The sequence below is a fragment of the Phascolarctos cinereus genome, unplaced genomic scaffold (genome assembly GCF_003287225.1).
Source record: "Phascolarctos cinereus isolate Bilbo 61053 unplaced genomic scaffold, phaCin_HiC Scaffold_5;HRSCAF=322, whole genome shotgun sequence".
Lineage (NCBI taxonomy): Eukaryota > Metazoa > Chordata > Mammalia > Diprotodontia > Phascolarctidae > Phascolarctos > Phascolarctos cinereus.
The window spans coordinates 216,357,639-216,381,755 of record NW_027555958.1 but is presented as its reverse complement, the minus strand read 5'-3'; the positions used below and the strand labels follow the sequence as shown (position 1 = coordinate 216,381,755).

Genomic DNA, 24,117 nt, shown 5'->3' with positions numbered 1-24,117 from the left:
GGTCCAGCTTTCTCTCTATTCACTGCAGAACCCTCAATGCCTCAATCAATGCAAAGCCTTCCACTGAGCTTCAAAAATTCAACTGTACAAACAGGACAATGGGTAGGAAAGGGAAGGAATATGTCTTAATTGGGATGTAGCAGAGAAGGACTTAGAAATTGTAGTTGACTGTAAGAGCAAAGTGAATTAACAGATGCATTATGAGGTTGTCTAAATTCCATGTTCCGGTTGAAAATATTAAATTATATTAAACATATTCTGAAGTCATCCTCTGTTTTGGCACTGATCACACCAGAAATTCTTGCACAAAGTTCATTCAAAGAGCAAGGTTTTGATAAGTATATTTTAGTTTTTAACAGGCTGTTAAACAGTTGTTAACACTGTTATCGACTAACTTAGTTAACTGGCATACAACCCACTTTTTCTTCTATCATTAAAGCTATTTAGCTTCATATAGTAATATTCTCAGGAAAATTTATTTTAAAGAACAAATCCACTTATTTATTCATTTTAAAAAACCCACATCAATTACCATAACTGCAGTTGATAGATTTTTTAAAATCTATAGAATATTTTTAACTTTATGTGGACTTTGGGTATACCCTATAACAAAATGCCCAGAAGGGAAGTTGAAAGTCCCACGGGCAGAACAGCATTGACGAAAACATCTGAAATACAACACAATTCCAGTCGCTGCACTCTATAAATATTGACAAACTGGAAGAAGGATGGCCAGAAGGGGGCAACCAAGAAGATAAGAGGGTCTGAAGACCAGATCATATGAAAAAGGCTGAAGGAAGGGCAGCTAGGTGGTACAATGGATAGAGCACAGGCCCTGCAGTCAGGAGGAACCAAGTTCAAATGTGGCCTCAGAAACATAACACTCACTAGCTGTGTGACTCTGGGAAAGTCACTTAACTCCAATTGCCTCACTTAAAAAAAAAAAAGAATGGCTGAAGGAACTGAGACATGTTTAACTAGGAGAAGGGAAGGAAAAAGATGCAAAGGAGTACAGGATCAATGCCTGAAGGGTTGTCTAAGGGGAAAAAAAAAAGGAAACTGGACTAATTCTGTTCAACTCCAAGAAGAAGTAGGACTAATGGGTAGAGAAATGATTGAAGGCATATTCCATCTCAACTAAGTTTACTAACTTGGAGATGTCAAAAAAAAATGGAATAGGCAATGTGCTCCTTGTAAATGCAGGTCTTCAGAGAATACCCCTTGTTTGAGTGAAGACTTATATAAGATATATAGGGTGGGAGTTGGTCTAGATTCCAGTTCTGAAGGTCCACCATCAAATGACACCATTTTGAAAGAGACTGAAACAATGCTACAGTTTTGGCAATGAGTAAAGAAGCCCATTAAATTAAAACAAAGACTTTCCCCCCCCCCAAGTTATTTATGTTCATTTCTAAGCTTACCACTCTAAGGAAATTGGTTTGTTAATGGAAAAAGTACTGGGGGGAGGGGAGACCCTGGGGAGATAAGGGAAGGAAGGGGAATGATAATGTCAACAGAGGCCAGACTAGCTATTTCTTGTAAAAGATCATAAATCTAATAGGTTTTTTTTCCATTTGATGACTACAATACTAAACAGACTATCTGAAATCAACAATTTGCTAGTACATCTGCAGTACCCTGTTATTTTTTTTTCCAAAATTGGCATCACTGGGGAAAAGGAGTGGAGTATTTTTGAGAAAGCTTAGAAATTTATAATTTAGTGCAGGTTTGGCTTGCATGTATTGTCTATACTCCAACATTCATCAATAGCTGACATTCCTCATTTTCAAGACTCTTAGAAGTATTTCAAATTACACCAACATTGACTCCCCTCCACTTGCAATGGAAAAAAACAAAACAAAACAAACAAGATTAGTGTTTCCACAATAATCACTCACAAGTTCAGAAGGAACATAAATAAGAGCAAATAACTTTAGTATAATACTTTTTCTTCTCCTTCAGAGTAAAATAAATAGATAAAAACACGAAATTTCTTAAGAATAAAACTGCTATAGATTCATAGCAAATTGACCAAAAATAGCCAGTTTCACATAGCCAGCTGGGGTAGGTAGGGGCATCAAATGGTTACTAGTGGCTATCTTTTAGTTCAGTCAAGAACAGTAGTTATAGGAGATTATTGATGCAGCAGGAGTTCCCAACCACCCTTTTCAATATAAGCTAGGCAACATTAGCATTAAAAAAAAATCCCCAAAGGGTAAGCCAAAAGAGAGATTTGTTGGCTGTTTTTTTGTTTGTTTGTTTTTTGTAGACTCTAGGCTTCATTTCAAACAGACTATAAAATCAGTTTTCATCATTTGATTGTTAAAAAGCAAGTAACTAAAGGGTTTACTTCAAGTGGTGCAGCTCCAAGACATAGCTTGGATATTTTACAATTCCATGAGGAGGGCAAACCAGTTCTATTTTGTTAGGAAAGTGATTCACTTCTTGTGGTTATGTGACTGATGAACTCAAACAAGTTTCTGAGAATGGCAAAATCAGTTCCCAAATGTACCATTAAGTGAAATTACAGTATGAAATGGTACAACATTTGATATTAACAGATACATATGAGTAAGTCTGCTCAGAAAAGTTCATTCAACTTGATATTTCCAAGCATTATACATGAGCCTTAAAAATTAAAGGTAGGAAATATCCCACCTTTCCAGAAAACCAAGTCATATAGTCTTAAAATTACTTTGAAAGCTGAAGTCAGTTTTACTTCGGTTTTTATCAGTACACAAATATGGTAAACTAACAAAAAGGAAGAAAGGAAGGAGCGTCTGGGATGGAGAGTTGAATTCATTCTGTTCCAAAATCGAATTGAAGATAGCAGATGAGTCAGAAATAAACGAATTGGTTCAAGGCACTGAATAACCTTTAGTGTCCTTTCCTGGCCTCTTAGCAGCACCCATGGCATCAATATGATATTGTCCAGTCAGGCTCCATTTTATTGTACTTACTTAGAGGTGACTCTTGAGACAACCTAATGGCAAAGTTGTCTCTTGGGGTTAGCTGGTCCCCCGAGTTCTGCTGGGGCTGTAGGACAGCCAAGCTAAGTGTCTGTCTCTATTTTTATTTTGAATGCAGTGGGTGAAAAATGAGGGGCAGCCCCTAAGAAAGTACATATCCCCATGACATGGTTTTTACTACGGACACAGAGGTTCACATTCAGAAAAAGTTAACCACCTTATGCAACCTAACTCTATGCGGGATGACTTAACCCTTTCAAGACTTCCCCTAGAGAAGTGGTTTGGGAGGGCAGCCAGAATAAGCGGTAAGGGAAGATATACAAGACCTACCTCTCTCCAGGCGGGAGAACTGTACATGTACACACACACACATACACACATACATTACACACGCGATTGCACCTAGGCACACAGCTCAACATTCATGAAGGCTGAAATGCTACAGGCCAGACGAGGGGCTGGGCTCACCTAAGACATCCTGCTAAGGATGCCCAGCCCCAAGGTGACACCCTCGGAGATGTCCTGGAAGAGTTGAGCCAACAGATGCCACCTTCACAGAACAAAGGAGATAAGGACAAGGGTAGACGGGGTGGCAGTGGCCAGAGGACTAGAGCTCCCGGAGCCACAGACCACTTCTGTCCACCCTCCCCGAGTGCCCTTCAGGACAGGGTTTGGGTTTTGTTGTCTTTGTGTCCCCCCCCCACCTCCCATCCCCAACCACGCGTCTAGCACAGTGCCAAGCATGTAGTAGGCGCTTAATAAATGCTTGCTGCATTGAACTGGACTAGGCAGAGATTTTAAGACGGCAGGAGGCTGGCTCCGGAGGGGGGGGGCGGGAGCAAGACAGAGGGGTGGTCAATGCCCCCAAAGAAGGACCCCACGCGAGGTTTCCCGGCCGCTCTCACCTCATCGCCCCACTTGAGCACGTCTTTGTGCCGCTCCTTGACGGCGTGGTAAATATGCAGAAACTGGAGGATCCCGTGCCTCCGCACATGGTCCGCGTGGCGCTTGGTCTCTTCCCAGCTAAGCGGCGAGCCCTGGGACAGAAGTCCCATGGCTGCCCCCGGTGCTGCCGCCGCCTCCTCCTCCTCCTCCCGGGCTGCGGCTGCCGATCAGGGCAGGGACGCAGAGCGGACGCCTCGCCGGGCGGCTCCTGGACGCTGGGGCTGCCGCTCCGCTCTCCGGGCCCGGGCTCCCCTCCCGGCCAGGTGATGGGACCCCGGCGTCCGGCCACCCACGGGAAGGAGGGAGAAGGGCAGGCTCAGGGGCAGGATGCCTCTCTTCTTCCTTAGCTTTCCTCGGTGGCTTCCTTACGCCTTGCCCACCTCCTCCTCCAGCCGCGGCAGCCGCTCCAAGCAGTCCCGTGTCCAGACGTCGGGGGCTGCAACAGCAACCTCTCCCCTTTGCCGGTTGTCGTGCACAAGCCGCTTCCTACTTGTGACCAAAACCTGCGGCGCCGCAGAGCATGCCCAGTGCCCGACCCTGGCAGGAACGAAAGCCCCGTGCAGAATCCGCGGCTCCGGGTTTTAAAGGCGACGGGAGGGCGGGGTCGGGGAAAGGGAGGAGGTGAAGGGGAGGAGCCCGTGGGGGAGGGGCCTGTGGAGGACGAGGGGAGGGGGCGGAGTCTGAAACTGACTTCAAAAAGAGGAAGGGAGCGGAGGTTAGGGAATGGATTGGGGTGGGAGGGGTTCTCACAGGAAAGAAGTGTAGGTCTCCCTCTACAAACCCGATTTATGAAAATCCATATTTACTGGGAGTAAAACTAAAAACAATCCCAGAATGTTTAGAGGGCAAATGAAGTATAGTGAGAATTGCGCTTCACCATGGAGTCGGGAGACCTGAGTTCGGATCTCAGTTTTGTGATATAATAATCCTAGCTAACATTTATACAGCACCTACTATGTGTCAGGCCCTTTCGAAATATCTAATTTTATCCTTTGAACAATCCTGGGGAGCAAGTGCATTATTACCCTCACTTTAGAGAAAAGGAAACTGGGGCAAACATCGGTTAAGTGGCTTGTGCAGGGTTACCCAGCTAATAAATGTCTGAGGCTGATTTGAACTCAGGCCTTTGGGGAGCTCCAATCACTGGGCCTTCTAGCTGCCCCAAATTATTTCTCAGTTCCACCATTTAATGCATCTTATCCCCTCGTTTTTTACAGAGGAGGGAACATAGATAGCCAAGGTTGCATAGGTAGTGGTAAAACCAGGATATGACACCACCCAACTTGGAGTTCAGGAGTCTTTCTACCACACTACACATGATTGTGAACATATATACTACAATAATAATAATAATAATTGGTAGACATTTACTTTAAGGTTTGAAAAACTGTTTACAAACATTAACTCATTTTGTCTTCATAACAACCCTGAGAGATGGATGCTACGGGAGTCAATATTATCTGTTTCAAAATGGGGGGGGGGCAGGAGGCACTCCCCCAAGAGTATTTAAATGACTTGCCCAAGGTCAGAGAGACTTTGACTAGAGATACTGAGACCTGAGACTAGAGACCAGAAGCCATGCTCCTTTTTGTGACCACAAAAGTTATTTTTCCATCAGACGATGGGAAAATCATTTCCCTCTAGAGGGAAACGTTAGTTAAGTTGCTAAAGAATTTGCCAGGAGATTATTTTATACAAGAAGTTTGTAGAATCATAGATTTGGGTGTGGAAGAGACCTCAGAAGCTCTCTAGTCCAATGCTTTAATTTTACAAATGAGGACACATGTACAGAGAGGTTGAAACTTGCTCTGAAATACAAAGAAAGTGAAAAACAAAGCTTGGATTTGAGCTCAGCTCCTTTAACTTCAGAGTGTTCTTTGTAAAGCTTATAGTGTGATAAAAATATATGTACTGTCTATGGAAGATTTCTGGGAGGACACGGACAAAAACTGCACAAGATGAGAAAGTAAGGCTGAGTTGCCATCTTCACTTTGGGGGAATATCTACAATTAAAATCATAGAGCCATTGTAGTAAAAAGTATTACTATGTCTCATATGTATTTTAATATTATCTTTTTATATTTTTCTTTATTTTCTAATATGTTCTCCTCTCCTCTCCCCAGAGACTTGTAACAAAGAAAAAAGAAAGAAAAAAAGCACTTTGGCAAAACTAACGAACACAGCAACCAAGTCTGACTATAATATGCAACGTTCCAGACCTACAGTCCCCCACCTCTGTAAAGAAGGGAAGGAGCTACCGTATCTCCTCTCTTCTTCAGAGCCAAGGGTAATAATTAAAATTACCCACAGCTTAGTTTCTTTTTGTTGGTGTTCTTTTCATTTACATTTGTAGTTGTTGTGTATATTGTTTTCTTGCTTCACTATGCATCAGTTCAAATAAGCCTTCCCATGTTTCTCTGAACTTTCCATCTTTATCATTTCTTGTGGCTCAGTAATATTCACCTGTGCCCCTTCCTTTAAAATATTCTTTGTATTACCACCTTGTGGTGATGTGGAGTAAATTTCATATGCCCTTCTTTGTATCACATCAGTGCCATCTCCACTACAGAGAGATTCCACTGCTACCATAACTAGTGGAGATACTCAGAAAGGGCAAACGCTCTGCTCTCAGTGATACTGGCCAATATTTATATAAACTGATGGAAATAAAATTATTTGCCCAAGGTTGCCTAGCTAGTAAATATTTGAAGCAGGATTTGAACCCCATTCTTTTTCACTCCATGACCAGTACTCTACACTCATGATTAGTTTCCTTGAAAGGTAATCATTCATCCAAAGATGAGAGATGTTTAGAGTTACTCATGGTAAGAACTTAAAATTGTTCCCTAATTGATGAGTGCTGTGGTTACTATAGATAGAGCCAGTCTGCTTAGATCAACCCCTTCACCAAGAAGGGGGATTGGGAGGGTAATTCTGATAGAGATAGTTAGAGTGACTGCTGATTATACGTGCAGCCCTTTGCTCCAAAGGAATGCTGCCGGTCTCTGTTTACATTATCTGCTCACTCTAGTTTGGTGCGTTTATAAAGAGGGTCAGCTCTCTCTGTCTGGTTCAATATCAAATCATGTAGCCCCTAGATGCTGTAGAACCTCTGGAATTTAAACTTATTATTAACTGGATAAACCTTACTTTGTAGTAGCATTAAAGTGTACAGGCTTATTTCCCAGGGCTAGACAAAGACAGGAGCTCAGTAGGTGATAGTGAGGCCAACCTAAGATGTGTAAAAGTTTTTTGGTATACATCTTGCAGGAGTAAATATATTGATATTATTTGTATGTTATTCAATAAACCCCAAAGATGACTAAGGTGAACATCTTAATTTCTAGCTTTTGCTATGTTCCTTGAAATCCTGAACCTGATTAGCACATGGGTTTGGGTGGTCTCTCTGGGACAATTATCCCGGCTTGCCTTCTCTCTGCTTAGGGTCAGGGAGAATAGAGGGTGAATATTGAATGCTATAATTTTTTGTATCCCCCAGAACACCTTGTACAGTCCTAGCCACATATTGGGCAATCCATAAATATATGTTCAATGAATTAATGACAGAAATTTTCTTTTTAAAAAAATTAAATTTGATTTTTTCAAACAATGAAAATCTGCCTTCTCTCTTCCCCATTGAGAAAGGAATAAAAACAAAATCTCTATTGCAAATATGTATAGAAAAGCAAAACAAATTCCTGCATTGACTGTATCTCTCCCAAAATATGTCTCAATCTACATTTTGAATCCATCACCTCTCTATCTAGAGGTAGGCAGCATGGTTCCTTGTGCTCTATCTAGAATCATGATTGGTCCCTGTGTTGATCACAGTTCTTAAGTCTTTCAAAGTTATTTGTCTTTATAGTATTGTTGTTATTACATTAATTGTTCTCCTGGTTTTGCTCACTTCACTCTACTTCAGTTTATACAAATCATCCATTTTTCTGAAACTATCCCCTTTATTTTTTATAGCACAATAGTATTATATCAGATTCATATATCATAACTTGTTTAGCTATTCCCAAACTGATAACCACTCCCTTAATTTCCTATTCTTTGCTAATACAAAGAGAGCTATTTTTATACATATGGGTCCCTTTCCTCTTTCTTTTATCTCTTTGAGGTATAGACCTCCAAGTGTTAAGCACTGGGTCAAAGGGTATGTACAGTTTACTAATTTGAGGAGCATAATTCCAAATTGCTTTCTTCTTCCTCTAATTTATGTCATCCTTTATGTCTAAGTCATATACCCATTTGGAACTTCTCTGGGTATCAAGTCTGAGATGCAGAAGTTTTCCTTATATTACACTAACCAATAGGGTTCCATGTTCTAAAGTCCGAATTTTGCTTTATGTTTCACTCATGCATGCCTGGAGTCTGCATAATATATTACTCCCTTAGAAAGTACTTGAGTGGATAGAGCATTGGCCCTGAATTCAGGAGAACCTGAGTTCAAATCCAGCCTCAGACACATGATACTTACTAGCTGTGTGACCCTGGCCAAGTCACTTAACCCCATTGCCTAGCCAAAAAAAAAAAAAGTACTTGGTGACAAAAGAAAAGGAGTGAGGCAACTATGATGGTGATGATTTTAATTTTTGTTCTTTGCTACTGGAGAGGTGGTGTGATACAGAGGTTGGCAAATTTCACTTAACCTAAGAAAGAACTGGGTCCAAATTCTACCTCTGACACTGAATTTCAACACTGGGAAAAATCCTTTAATCTCTTTATATCTTAGGACGCTTCTAAGTATATTGGATTGGTGGAAAAAGTTCCCCACATATCCCTATATTTTTACATATTATATTTGTATTATTACTTATTTTTATATTACACATTACATTAATATAGCACTTTATGCTTTTCAAAATGCTCTCAAATACATAAGCTGCATTTTCTCCTCAGGGTAATCTTATGAAGTATATAAATTGTCGGGGCTTTTTTTAAATATATTTTTACTGATGAGGAAAATGGGGCTCAAGAGGTTAATTATAAGCTTTTATAGGATGCAGAATTCAAAGTAAACAAGATGTAGTGGAGAGATGACAAATTCCTGCTTGTTACTTATTTTGCAATTTTCTCATGAATCATAACTGGAATGTTGTATATTGTAGTTATCTATAGACTCTGTGATTGAAGGGACTGAACTGTACCTTATCTAAACTTTTTATTTCTCCCTGAGCCAACCAATTAATTAGTGCTCTGGATAAAGGAGGAGTTTACTAAGTATTTATTGAGTGAAGGAATGAATGATAAGGCCTCAATCTAAACCCAAAGAATAGCTCCTGCCTCTGTCAGCCTCCTTTCCCCACCCTGTCCTTCTGTAAGAAAAGTTAAGTCCCAGTATTCTCTATTCATCCAAGGAACTTTGGAAGAATCTGAAAAAGCAGCCAGCTGGCAGTTAGAAAGCTTATTATATGCTTTGTCTTTTAGACAATTATTTTTATTTTATGATCCAGCAATACCATTACTAGGTCTGCTCCCCAAAGAGATTAAAAAAAAAAAAGGAAAAGGACCCATGTGTACAAAATACTTAGAGCAGTTCTTTTTGTCACAGCAAAGAAACTGAAACTTATGAGATGCCCATCAACTGGGGAATGGCTGAACAAATCGTGGCGTATGATTGTAATAGAATTCTGTTGTGCTATAAGAAATGGTGAGGGGGATAGCCTCAGAAAAACCTGGGAAGACATACACAAGCTGATATAAAGTAAAGTGTGCAGAACCAGTCAGACACTGCAAAACAATATTGTAATGATCAACTGGAAAAGACTTAGCTGAGCTACTCTAATCTGGTCCATGACAATTCCAAAGAACTCATGATGAAACATATTATCTACCTTCAGAAAGAAAACTGATAAATTCTGAGTGCAGATTGAAGCATATTTTCTTTCACTTTATTTTTCTTGCTTTTTCCCTCCCCACTCCCCCAGCAACCTGGCTAATGTGGAAATGTGTTTTGGTGGCTTCATATGTATAACCGTATTTTTTGCCTTCTCATCCAGTGGGGGAGAGATGAAGGAAGAAAATTTGAAAATAAAAATTTTTTAAAAGAAAATTATTTTTATTTAAAAATACCTTATTGATGTCTTTTGTTTGTATATCAGTTATTTCTGGATACACTTCCCTATGCCAAGGCCTGAGTCCTCTCTTGTAACAGAGAAAAACAAACAAAAAATAATTGATTCTGTGACCTAACAGCTTAAGACACTATGTTCCTTAGTTCTCAACTTCTCTGTGGAAAGAAAGCAGGTATGTTCCATTATTTGTTCTCTGGGACCAAGACTGGTCATTAAAATGACTTTTCATTGGCATTCTCATAGGCATTATGTACATTAGTCATTATGTACATTTCCTTTGCACCTTTATCTTCTAATGTCTCATTTGGCTGTCCAGGTTTAAGCATGCTTGGCTAGTCAATAGGGAGAAAAAAAAGGCAGCCCTGAAACACTATCATTATAAATTTTTCATTGATTAGTTTTGCAATTGATTCTCTGCCTCTTCTTGATTTTCTCTTTTGGGCTAAAACACCTACCATTATTTTTCTAGTCAAGTCTATTCAATGGGCATTTATTAAGAGCCTACTATGTGCCTGCCACTGTGTGATAAATGAAAATTTATGCCTGTTCTGAAAGAACTCACAAATATGAAAACTGTACAAACAAGATAGATACCTATACATACACATACACACATATGTGTGTATTTAAATCACACATATTTACATCCCATATACTTAGGTCACATTATATATATATATGTATATATATATATGTATATATATACATATATATATGTATATATATACGTATATATATACATATATACGTATATATATGTATATATATACATATATATATATATACATACACACACACACACACACATATATATGATAAATTGGAGATATTCAACAGACGGAAGGTGCTAGCATTAAGAAAAGGCTTCCTGTAGAAGGTGGATTTTAGCTGGAATTTGAAAGAAGGCCTGGAAGGCATGAGACAGAGGTGAAGAGAATCGAATTACAGGTGCTGGGGACCAGTTAGCGAAAATTCATGCTGTTAGGAGATGGAGTGTCCTGTGTGAGGAACAGCAAGGAGGCCAGTGTCACTGGATTGCAGACTATCTATAGGGAAGTAAGGTGTAAGAAGACTGGAAAGGTAGGAAAGGCTATGTAATGAAAGGCTTTAAAACTGAACAAAAAAAGGATTTTACATTTGATCCTAAAGGTAATGGGAAGCCACTGGAGTTTTTGACTAGGGGGGAAGAGGGTGTGACATGGCCAGACCTGTACTTAAGGAAAATCAATTTGATGGCTGGGTGGAAGATGGATGACCAACTAGCAGGCCACTGCAATAGTTCAAGCATGAGGTGATGAGGGCCTGCACCAGGATGGTGGCACTGTAAGAGGAAAGGAGGAGGCTGCGTATATGAGAGATGTCAGGAAGGCAGAAGCGATAGGACTCGGTAGCAGATTAGATATGAGGACAAGGGAATGAAGAGTTAAGGGTGACACCAAGGTTTCTTGCCTGGGTGACCAGGAGGATGGTGGTACCTTCTACTTCTCTTACTAGACTTTTAAAGGGTGCTGCTCTTCAGCACTTTGGCCTCACTTTATGAACCTCCTAGGAAGCGCAAATTCCCCAAATTCCGTAGGATTTACCACCAGTGTTACCTTTGGCCTGCCTCCTCAGTTGTAAAAGAAGCCCTTGAGCTAGATGAATTCCAGAGTTCATTCCAGTTTAAATCCAAATCTTACCCATGTGCCTCGAGGTGTCTCTCAGGGGCACCAGCCAGTTTGCAAAGGCAGATGGAGAAAATAGTTGAAGTACTTGCTAATCCAACCTAGCACATTGTTTTTGGAAAGGCAGAACATAGATTGATGAAAAGTACTGGATCTGATTCAACCCTTTCATTTTACAGATGAGGAGCCTCAGATCCAGAGAATTCTATACACTGCAGCAGGTTTTTAATAATTTCCAATAAGATACAATAATAATAACCCTACCTTCCTACGGGGTGCTCCAAAATTCCTGGTGCAGTTATAAACTATAGAAGCTTAATGTCATTTAAGCTCAAAACTTTCTTCAAATCCCAGCTAAAATTTCACCTTCCACAGGAAGCCTTTCCTCATCTCCCTTAATGCTAGTGCCTTCCCTCTGGCAAATCTTAATATTTAGATCTTCCAAAAGTCTCTGTGCAGTTTTACTGCACAAAGCTGCTTCAGCAGCTTCAAATGCTTAAGGTTTGGGTGTTCCAAAACTCACTTAGACTCACTTATGAAGTAGGTGCTATTATTCTCAGTGCCTAGCACGGCTCCTAACACAGACTACGAGCTTGATAAATGCTTATTGATTGATTGTTCCCATTTTACAGATGAGGAAAACGAGGCAGACTTGCTCAGAAGTCACATGGAAAGTTTTTTAAAAATTAAAAATCATTACAGTATGTGCTCCTTTATTCCCCTACCAATGGTTCTCCAAATTTCCTATTCCTCTCTTCACCTAAATATCTTCTGGGTCCAAGCACTGTTATTTCTTTGAACCCAATGAACCTTGGCTACACACTCCAAACCCCGGCCACCACCGCAGAACCTGGGACAAGATTGTAAATGAACCTAGATGCGAGCCCCTCTAGTCCTTCCTCCCCCTCTGGCCACCGCTAAAACCCGGCTCACTGGAATGCCGCGCGGAGCTCGGCCTGGAGCCTTGGGCAGCCGAGCTGAGCATGCTCAGGGAACAGGTTTTGGTCGCAAGTCGGAAGCCAGCGCTCCATGCCCAGCCGGTTGTTGTTATCCAGAGAGTAGCATGTGACTGCTCCGAAGCTCCGCCTCCTTCCCAGACCGCCCTCCCCTCTCTCCCTCTTCTCCCCTCCTCCCGGTGACTCAGCACTTTCTCCTGGCAGCTGGGGCGCGAGTGCAGCAGTGGAGGTTACCGCCCGGGGAGCAAAGTCCGCTGCAGCCGCCTCCTCCCCATCTCCTAACCGCGCGGTGGCACCAGCCTCCCAGGGCTGTCTGTCATCTCCTTCTCCTCCCCAAGCCTTCCCCCGAAGCTGGGTTGGGCATCAATCTGGAAGGCGGGACTTAAATAAATACACAAGCACGCACCCCCTTTTAAAATGTGTATTTGGAGAATGTGGGGTAGTTAGTACATTTTAAGGAAGTTTTGGGGCTCTTAGTGCCCCCAGCTAAGTGGATGTAGTGGAGAGGTGAGCTGAAAGGGGTCTCATTGAATTCTCTCTTGCCAGAAGTTGTATTCCTTCCCCAAATTAAAAAGTCCCAGTCCCTTTGCAGAGAGTGATGAATTCATTGATGCATCCCAGACATATGCAAGTGATGTATATGTATATGCGTACATGCATGTGCATATCAATCGATTCATTCCATCGATATTTAAGTGCCTACTATGTGTCAGCACTACGCTAAGCCCAGCAGTTACAAAAAAATGAAAAGACAGTCCCTGCCCTCAAAGAGCTCACCATCATGGAAGCCAATATACAGTGTACAAAGTAAGCTATATATGAGATAAATAGGGAATAATTAACAGAGAGAAGGCATGGGAATTAAGAGGGATTGGGGAAGTCTTCAGTTAATCAATGAACATTTAATAAGCCTACCATGTTAATAGCCTACAGTGTGCTAGGCCCCGGACTAAGTACTTTACAGTTATCTCATCTAGTCCTCACAATAATCCTGGGAGGTTTTTTGGGGTTGTTGTTGAGTCGTTTTTCTCAGTCCTGTACGACTCTCTGTGACTCCATTTGAAGTTTTCTTGGCAAAGATACTGGAGCTGTTTGCCATTTCCTTCTCCAGCCCATTTGACAGATGAGGAAACTGAAGTAAACAGAGCTGAGTGACTTGGCCAGGGCCACACAGCCAGTAAGTGTCTGAGGCTAGATTGGAACTCAAGAAGATGAGTCTTCCCGACTCTAGGCCTGGCACTTTCTCTACTGGGCCACCTAGCCGCCTCTATCCTGGGAGAGAGGCGCTATATTATCACTTCCTACCTCATTTGTTCTGAATCTTCCCTTAGAAGGGAAGATTCCCCTGGGTCCTGAGGAAGGTGAAATGCTTCAGATCTTCCTCGGGGCTGTGACTTGAGATATCTGTAAAGTAGGAAATAGTCCCTTAGAAGGGAAGATTTAGAACAACTGGTATAGGAAGTTGAGATTATCTCAGTATCCAATAGTTTGAAACCTGGAGAAGATAAACGTTAATCAGTTATTTTTATTTTTCAAAAATGCCATGCATATCATGTGTAACAACAACAGCAATGACAGTAATAATAATAATAATAATAATAATAATAACCAGCATTTATAAAATGCTTTAAAGTTTGCAAAGCACTTTACATACTCTCTCATTTGAGTCTCACAACAAAATTGGGAATTAGGTCCTAATGATGTGAAATGCAAGCGCTGATCTGAAAGTTTATCATTCATGTAAACTGTGATCATAGGGACCTAGTTCTTTTGGAAAGTATTTACCTATTTCTCTATCCTTTCCTCCAATGCACTTCCTCTCCTTCCTCCACAACTCGGTTAGGCTTCTTTGATATGTTAATAGCATTCTAGATAAGATAGTACCCCACACTTTGGCTATTGACTCATAGCCTCAAATCATTCTTAGATGCTGAAATGTTCGAAAGTGCTAATCACAATTACCTCTAAATGTTAAAGGTGTTTGTATTGTGTTGGGGAGTATTGCTTGGGGTAGAAAAAATTCTAAAAATGTGAAAAGCAAAGTCAGTATCTTGGTTTCCAGTTTTTTTTAAGTGCATAGTTATCATCACCTTAATCCCTCTATTTAACCACTTAGGTTTTTAAATGTGTTGTAAATTTTAAATAGTTAAAAATCTCACTGAAGTTAAACCACAGCGGATACAATTATTCTCTTTTGGTCCTCACAATCCTGAGAGGTAGGTGCTGTTATTTATCCCTACTTTACAATTCAGGAAACTGAGGCAAACAGATTAAAGTGACTTGCTCAGAGTTGAACAGCTAGTAAATGTCTGAGATAGGATTTGAACTCAGATCTTCCTGATTACAGGACCAGCACTCTATCCACTGTGCCACCTAGAAGAGAAAAGTATGTTTGGTCATATTTTCTGAGAAAAAGATATCAGTTCATCTGAGTTCAGCAGCATGTTGGTTATTTTTATTTAAGGGATGGTAGTCAAACAATTTGCAACTAGCTATCAAAGTGGATACAGAGCCAGGCTTGAAGTCAAGAAGATTTGAGTTCAAATGTGGCCTCAGGCACTTACTAGCTGTGTGACCCTGGGCAAGTCAGTCAACCCTGTTTGCCTCAGTTCCTCATCTGTAAAATGAGCTGGAGAAGGAAATGGCAAACAACTCCAGTATCTTTGCCAAGAAAACCCCAAAATGGGGTTTCAAAGAGTTGGATGTGATTAAAATGACTTAACAGCAAAAAAACCAAACAAATCACATTTACATCATACAGCAAAGGTTACAAAGCTCTTTTTTCACAATGTGGTAGATAGTGAAGGAATTATTACTTTCATTTGACAGATGAGGAAACTGAAGTTAAGAGAAATGAGTTGATTTGCCTAAGGTTCAAAAGTAAATGTCAGAGCTGAGATTTGAACCTAGATCTGCCAAAAGGGAAGCCAAAGTCAGTTTTTTCCCAATTATACCACAGTGCCTCTCCTTAATAAAGTTTTGATAAGGGTGCATTAGTAGTCTGTCCTCATGTAAGATGAAGTGAAAAAAACACGCTAGACTGTAGTTAGAGGACTTAAGTTCCAGTTCTGGCTGTGCCACTGAATACCTGTGTGACCTCTGGAAAAGTTATTTAACTTCACTCCAAATGAGAAAGTTGGATCAGATGGCCTCTAGCATCGCCTCCAACTCTTAATCTATGATCTTAAAATGTGTAGTTTCCACTCACCATTGCTACTTTGCTGGTAGCTCAATCCTGGACAAAATCCAGCCCATTACTCCTTCAGGGGTTTTAAGGCTCAAACTACTGGCACCAGCACTAGCTAAACCGTATTCTCTGGGTCTGAAGACAACATTTTTTTTTTTGTCTTATGCATATGCCTTCAGGGGAATAGTTTTGGTGTCTCCTAGTAAATATTTGATAACTTCAGTCAACTTTTTTCCCCTTCCTTTTCTTCAACATCTGCCATGGCCCTAAAGGTGAGAATTATATTCAATTAAATAAAATTGTACTCAATTAAATTGTACTCAAATAAATTAAATTGTACTCTACAGGATTGGAGATTTAGAGTTGCAAGGTATCTAAAGGCCATGAATCCACCCAGTTCATCTATATATGAGAGAACTGAGACAGAGAATATAAGGTTAAGTGGCTTGTCCCAAGGTCCAAAGTAAGTGTCTCAGGTAGGATTTGAATTTAGCTCTTCTTTACTCCAAGTCCAGTGCTCTATCCAAAACATTATAATGCCCCCTAAGTGATAGTGAAGCATAGCTGTGCTTAATTATTTCATCACAGGCCCAGTTTAAAAAAAAATAATAATTTCAGAGGCAGCTAAGTGGTGCAGTGGATAGAATTCCAGCCCTGGAGTCAGGAGGACCTTAGTTCAAAGCCAGCCGCAGACATATAACACTCATTAGCTGTATGACTTTGGGCAAGTCACCTAACCTCAATTTCCTTACCAATGAAAAATTAAAAAAAAATTTCAACTTAAATAATTTCTTCTAAAAATGTCCAGATATTTTGGAATAATTTTTATTAATTTTACATTTTTTAAAATATCATCTTCATTTCCAAATATATCCCTTTCCCATTCCGTACCCAGAGAGTCATTCTTAGTAACAAAAAAAAAAAGAAAAGAAAAAGAGAGCCAAAAAAAAAAGAGAAACAGCAGAAACAGTTCAGTAAAATTAACTAGCACATCAACTACATCTGATAGTTATCTTCAATGCTCCACACCCAATGTTCCCCTCCACCCTTCCCAACCTGCAACTCTGCAAAGAAATAAAGGATGATGTGTTTACTTCTCTTTTCTTCAGGGTCAAGCTTGATCATGACAATTAGAGCACACAGGGTTTGTTTTTTATGGTTGTTTGCTTTGGTTTAGTCTTCACAGTTACTTTCTTATAGTCATTGTGCTCAGTGTTTTCCTGAGTTTGCTTACTCCACTCTGCATCAGTTCACATAGGTCTTCCCATGCTTCTCTGAATTCTTCATATTCATCGTTTCCTACGGAATAAAAATATTCCATTACATTCATATATCAACATTTATTTAGCTATTTCCTGATTTGGTGTTTGTTGTTGTTGTTGTTGTTGTTTGTTTGTTTCTAATTGTTTGCCACACAAAAAGTATTGCAATGGTAAGCTGTCAGAACCCTACAACCTCCAACTGCCAACCAGGAGGAGATCCTGAAGCCCAGGTAGCAGAGCAGGCAAACATCAACACCTGGACCTCCAAGTGCCTCAGTGAGGGTGGAAGAACCGGTGGAAACCAGCTCAGAAAACCACCAGGTGCCTCAGCACTCTACCACAAAGGAGTCTCCCAGTGCCTTAGCAGAAAAAGGGAGCACACTGCAAGGGCCCCAGGCAGATAAACATCCTGCAGCACCCATCTAAAAGGAGCTGAAGAAAGCTAAAGGAAAGGAAAAGCAGGCAACCTAGAATTGCCTGAAAGTTCCAGCCTTGCTGATTCCAGCCCAACACGAGGTAAGCTGCCAAACCTACAGCCTCCAATTGCCAACATAAGAGGCCCCAGCACAAAGCCAGTGACCAAGACCTAGGCTCCCAACACAAGAAGCTTGGCTCAGTGCCCTCTGATCCCCAGCAGGAGAGCTCAATATCTTTAAAGGCCAGGGAATAAAGAAACACCATGAGTAAAAAGAAATACCATAGATTCATATTATGAGAAGAGTGAAGATCAAGACAGAAATTCTGAAGAGGACAACATTGTCAACAAACCCACATCTGCAACACAAAAGGGAATATGAACTGGTCTGAAGCCCAAAAAGCCTTCTTAGAAGAGCTCAAGAAGGATTTTAAAGTCAAATGAGAGAGGTAGAAGAGTCCTTAAAAATACAATTGGCCAATTGGAAAAAAAATACACTGAAGAAACAAGTCCCTAAAAAACACAATTGGCCAATTGAAGAAGGAAGTACAAAAACTAACAGAAGAAAACAATCTGTTAAAAACTAGAATTGGACAAATGGAAACTAATGTCTCTATGAGAGAGCAAGAATCAGTCAAACAGAAAAAAAAAATGAAAAAATAGATGAAAAAAAATACCTCATGTAAAACAACGACCTGGAAAATCGATCAGGAGAGACAATTTAAAAATTATTGGACTACCTGAAAATCATGGAAAAAAAGAGCCTGGACAGTATCTTTCAGGAAATCATAAAGGAAAACTGCCCTGAAGTCCTAGAACCAGAAGGAAAATAACCATAGAAAGAATCCACCCTCACCACCTGAAAGAGATCCCAAATTGAAACGCCAAGGAATATAATAGCAAAATTCCAAAATTACCAGATGAAAAGAAGGTGCTGCAAGCAGCCAGAAAGAAACAATTTAAATATCATGGAACCACAGTCAGGATTACACAGGACCTTGCAGCTTCTACATTAAAAGACCGCAGGGCATGGAACATGATATTCCTAAGGCAAAGGAGCTTGGAATGCAGCCAAGGATCAATTACCCAGCAAAAATGAGCATTTTTCAAGGGAGGAGATGGATATTCAAAAATAGGGACTTCCAAACTTTCCTGATAAAAAGACCAGAGCTCAACAAAAAATTTGATCTTCAAGTACAGACTCAAGAAGACATAAAAAGGTAAATGGGACAGAAAGATACAATATGTTGTTAATAAGGGGGACTGTTTAAACCCTACAAGGGAATATGACACTTGCAACCTTGAGAACTGTATTGTTATTACAATGTTAAAGGAGTATACATAAAGGGTGGATATTAGTTGACTTTGATGTAATGATAAAAAAAAATCTAATCAAGTGGGTTAAATGGATCCAAATAAGTGGATATCTGATCTTAGAAAATGTACTGAGAAAGGAGGAGGCAGACAAGGGTAAATTACATTACAGGAAAAGACACAAAATCCTATTACAGCAGAGGAAAGAAGGGAGGGGGATGAGCATTGTTTGAACCTTACTCTCATCAGATTTGGCTCAAGAAGGGCAATAACATAATCAGTTAGGTATAGAAATCTAACTTGCCCTATAGGCAGTAGGAGGGAAAAGGGGAAAGAAAAGGGAGGGGGGAAGAAGGGAGGGAAGAAGCAGTAAGGTAAAGGGGAAGAAAAGGGAAAGGGATAATAAAGGGAGAGGGACTGAAGGAGGCAGTGGTCAAAAGCAAAACACTAGTGAGGGGGGAAAAGGAGAAAGGAGAAAGAAAAGCATAAATGGGGAAAAAAAGGATGGAGAAAAAGACACAGATAGTAATCATAACTGTGAATGTGAATGGGATGAACTCTCCCATAAAACGGAAAGGATAGCAGAATGGATTAAAAAACACAATCCTACAATATGTTGTTTACAGGAAACACATTTGAAAAAGAGTGACACATACAGGGTAAAGGTAAAAGGCTGGAGCAGAATATATTATGCTTCAGCTGAAGTAAAAAAAGCAGGGGTAGCAATCCTGATCTCAGACAAAGCAAAAGCAAAAATAGATCTAATCAAAAGAGATAAGGAAGGAAACTACATCCTGCTAAAAGGCACCATAGACAATGAAGTAATATCATTACTAAACATATATGCACCAAATGGTATAGCATCCAAATTCTTAGAGAAGTTCAGGGAGTTAAAGGAAGAAATAGACAACAAAATTATACTAGTGGGGGACCTGAACCTCCCCTCTCTGCACTAGATAAATCTAACCACAAAAAAAAGAAAGAAGTTAAGGAGGTGAATAGAACATTAGAAAAGTTAGGTATGAGAGACCTCTGGAGAAAACTGAATGGGGATAGAAAGGAATATACTTTCTCTCAGGGTACATGGCACATACACAAAAACTGACCATGTACTAGGGCGTAAAAACCTCACAATCCAATGCAGAAAGGCAGAAATATTAAATGCATCCTTTTCAGATCATGGTGCAATGAAAATTATATGTAATAAAGGGCCATGGAAAGATAGACTAAAAAATAATTGGAAACTAAATAATCTAATCCTAAAAAATGATTGGGTCAAACAACAAATCATAGAAACAATCAATAATTTCATTCAAGAGAATGACAATAATGAGACAACATACCAAAACTATGGGATGCAGCAAAGCAGTTCTTAGGGGAAGTTTTATATCTCTAAATGCTTACATAAATAAAATAGAAAAAGAGGAGATTAATGAATTGGGCATACAACTAAAAAAACTAGAAAAAGAACAAATTAAAAATCCTCAACTAAACACCAAATTAGAAATATTGAAAACCAAAGGAAAAATTAATAAAATTGAAATTAAGAAAACTATTGAACTAATAAATAAAACTAAGAGCTGGTTTTATGAAAAAACAATAAAATAGATAAACCTTTGGTTAATTTAATTAAAAAAAGAAAGAAGAAAACCAAATTACTAGTATCAAGAATGAAAAGGGAAGCTACCACCAAGGAAGAGGAAATTAAAACAATAATTAGGAATTATTTTGCCCAACTATATGCCAACAAATTTGACAATCTTAGTGAAATGGATACATATTTACAAAAATATAAATTGCCCAGATTAACCAGAGAGGAAGTAAAATACTTAAATAACCCCATCTCAGAAAAAGAAATTGAACAAGCCATTGATGAACTCCCTAGGAAAAAATCTCCAGGGCCAGATGGATTTACATGCGAATTCTATCAAACATTTAAAGAACAATTAATTCCAATACTATATAGACTATTTGGGAAAATAGGTGAAGAAGGAGTCTTACCAAATTCTTTTTATGATACAAATATGGTGTGATACCTAAACCAGGAAGAGTCAAAATAGAGAAAGAAAATTATAGACCAATTTCTCTAATGAATATAGATGCAAAAATTTTAAACAAAATACTAGCAAATAGATTAGCAACTTATCACAAGAATAATACACTATGACCAGGTAGGATTTATACCAGGAATGCAGGGTTGGTTCAATATTAGGAAAACTATCAGCATCATTGAGCATATCAACACAAAACCAACAGAAACCACATGATCATCTCAATAGATGCAGAAAAAGCTTTTGATAAAATACAACACCATTCCTATTAAAAACACTAGAAAGCATAGGTAAATGGAGTCTTCCTTAAAATAATAAATAGCATCTATCTAAAACCTTCAGCAAGCATTATATGTAATGGGGACAGGCTAGAAGCATTTCCAATAAGATCGGGGTGAAACAAGGATGTCCATTATCACCACTGTTATTCAATATTGTACTGGAAACTTAGCTTTAGCAATAAGAGAAGAAAAAGAAATTGAAGGCATTAGAATAGGCAAAGAAGAAACAAAGCTATCACTCTTTGCAGATGACATGATGATATACTTAGAGAATCCTAGAGAATCAAAAAACTACTTGAAATAATAAACAACTTTAGCAAAGTTGCAGGCTATAAAATAAACCCACATAAATCATCAGCATTTCTATATATTACCAACAAAGCCCAACAGCAAGAGATAGAAAGAGAAATCCATTTAAACTTACTGTAGACATTATAAAATATTTAGGAGTCTACCTCGAAAAAAAGGAACTCTATGAACACAATTACAAAACACTTTTCACACAAATAAAATCAGATCTAAATAATTGGAAAAACATCAGTTGCTCATGGGTAGGCAGCTAATATAATAAAAATGACAATCCTACCTAAGCTAATTTACTTATTCAGTGCCATACCAATCAAACTACCAAAAATTATTTTATAGAGTTAGAAAAAATAATAACAAGATTCATTTGGAAAAACAAAAGGTCCAGAATATCAAAGGAACTAATGAAAAGAAATGCAGGGGAAGGTGGCCTAGCAATTCCAGATCTTAAATTGTATTATAAAGCAGCAATCATCAAAACTGCTTGGTACTGGCTAAGAAATAGGGAGGTGGATCAGTGGAATAGGTTAAATATGCAAGACACAGTAGTCAATGACTATAGTAATCTATTATTTGATAAACCCAAAGACCCAGCTTCTGGGATAAGAACCCACTCTTTGAAAAAACTGCTGGGAAAACTGGAAAAGAGTATGGCAGAAACTAGGCATAGACCAAATCTCACACCATATACCAAAATAAAGTCAAAATGGGTTCATGATTAGATATAAAGGCTGATACCATAAGTAAACTGGGAGAACAAGGAATAGTTTACCTATCAGATCTATGGAGAACAGAAGAATTCATGACCAAACAGGAGATAGAGAACATTATGAAAAGCAAAATGGATAATTTTGATTACATTAAATTGAAAAGTTTTTGCACAAACAAAGCCAACGCAACTAAGATTAGAAGGAAGGTAGAAAATTGGGAAAGAATTTTTACAACCAGTCTCTCTGAAGAGGGCCTCATTTCTAAAATATATAGAGAATTAAGAATTTATAAGAACACAAGCCATTCCCCAATTGATAAATGGTCAAAGGATATGAACAGACAGTTCTCAGATGAAGAAATTAAAGCCATCTATAGTCATATGAAAAAATGCTCTAAATCATTATTGATTAGAGAAATGCAAATCAAAACAACTCTGAGGTACCACATCACACCTATCAGATTGGCCAACATGACAAAACAGGAAAATGATAAATGTTGGAGAGATGTGGGAAAATTGGAACACTAATACATTGTTGGTGGAGTTGTGAAATGATGTATCCATTTTGGAGAACAATTTGGAACTATGCCCAAAGGGCTACAAAAATGTGCATACCCTTTGATCCAGCAATAGCACTTCTAGGGCTATATCCCAAAGAGATCAAACAAATGGGAAAAGTGTACAAAAATGTTCATAGCAGCTCTTTTTGTGGTGGCAAAGAATTGGAAATTGAGAGGATGCCCATCAATTGGGGAATGGCTGAGCAAGTTGTGGTATATGAATGTAATGGAATACTATTGTGCTATAAGAAATGATGAACAGGCTGACTTCAGAAAAACCTGGAAAGACTTGTATGGTCTGACGCTGAGTGAAGTGAGCAGAGCCAAGAGAACGTTGTACATGATGACAGCCATGTTGTGCAATGACTAATATTGATAACCTTAACCCTTCTCAGCAATACAAGGATCTAAGATATCTCCAGAGGCCTCGTGATGGAAAATGCTATCCACATCCAAAGAAAGAACTATGGAATTGAATTGCTATCTTTTTTTTCTCTTCTGTTGAGTTTCTTTTCCTCTTTCTGATCTTCCTCCTATTGTTCTTAATTTTTACTTAAAACATCACTAATATGAAAATATGTTTAATAGGAATGTAAATGTAAAGCCTATATCAGATTGTGCACCGTCTTGGGGAGGGTGGTGGGGGAGGAAGGGGGAGCAAAATTTTAAACTCAAAAGCATATGGAAGTGATTGTTGATAAATCAAAATAATTAATAAATAAATTTTAAAAAAGAAAAGAAAACAAAAACAAACAAACAAGCAAACAAAATAGTATTGCTACAAAATATTTTGAGGTAATGGGGCCTCTCTTTCTACATTTTACCTCCTGAGGATGTTTCCCTAACCCCAGGATCTGAGTCAAAGGGTACAGACATTTTAGTAACTTTTGTAGCATTGATTACAAATGAGCTACTTAGTTTTAAAAGACTAGTAAGGGAGGAAAATTGACTTGATTTAAGGGCAGCAAAACAAAGCTTCACTTCATCAGGGTGATGGTGTTGACTGACCCAGGTCCAGCACAAATCTTTCTTTTGTATGGAGAAAATGAATACCTGTCCTATGCTTGATTTATATTGTACATTGAGTACCTTTTTTTCCCCCGCCCCCTGCTTTTGGGAAAACCTTAGAGTATTGGGGGGGGGGGAATAATGTTACTTCTCCCTTTAGAGGTCAGGCTCCACCCTGAGCTTAACTTAGTCTGAATGCCTGGACCCAGAACAGGTTGTACTGTCTATATTTTTTACCCAAGGACAACTCAAAACTGCATTTGTGAAATCTAGAGAAAAGAGTGAAGGCATGGGACCTAGGTTCATATTTCTAGCACTGTACAAACTACCTATTTGACCTTGACCAAGTCATCAAACTTTTCTGGGTTTCAGTTTTCTCGCCTGTAAAATGAGTGATTTTGATCAGATAC

At 39.1% G+C, this 24,117-nt stretch overlaps 1 protein-coding gene across 3 annotated transcripts in view; it reads right to left on the bottom strand.

Moving 5' to 3' along the window:
• The window catches only part of GCLC (glutamate-cysteine ligase catalytic subunit), an 80,429-nt gene extending 75,949 nt beyond the window's left edge, over positions 1-4,480 (bottom strand). For 2 of the 3 annotated variants that reach the window (XM_020993857.2, XM_020993858.2), the window contains exon 1: positions 3,875-4,480. In XM_020993857.2, coding sequence (XP_020849516.1) covers positions 3,875-4,024 — 150 coding nt within the window. In that variant the 5' untranslated portion in view covers positions 4,025-4,480. The remainder of the gene's footprint in view (positions 1-3,874) is intronic. The other variant, XM_020993856.1, reaches the window with a different exon arrangement.
• Between the last annotated feature and the right edge of the window lie 19,637 nt (positions 4,481-24,117).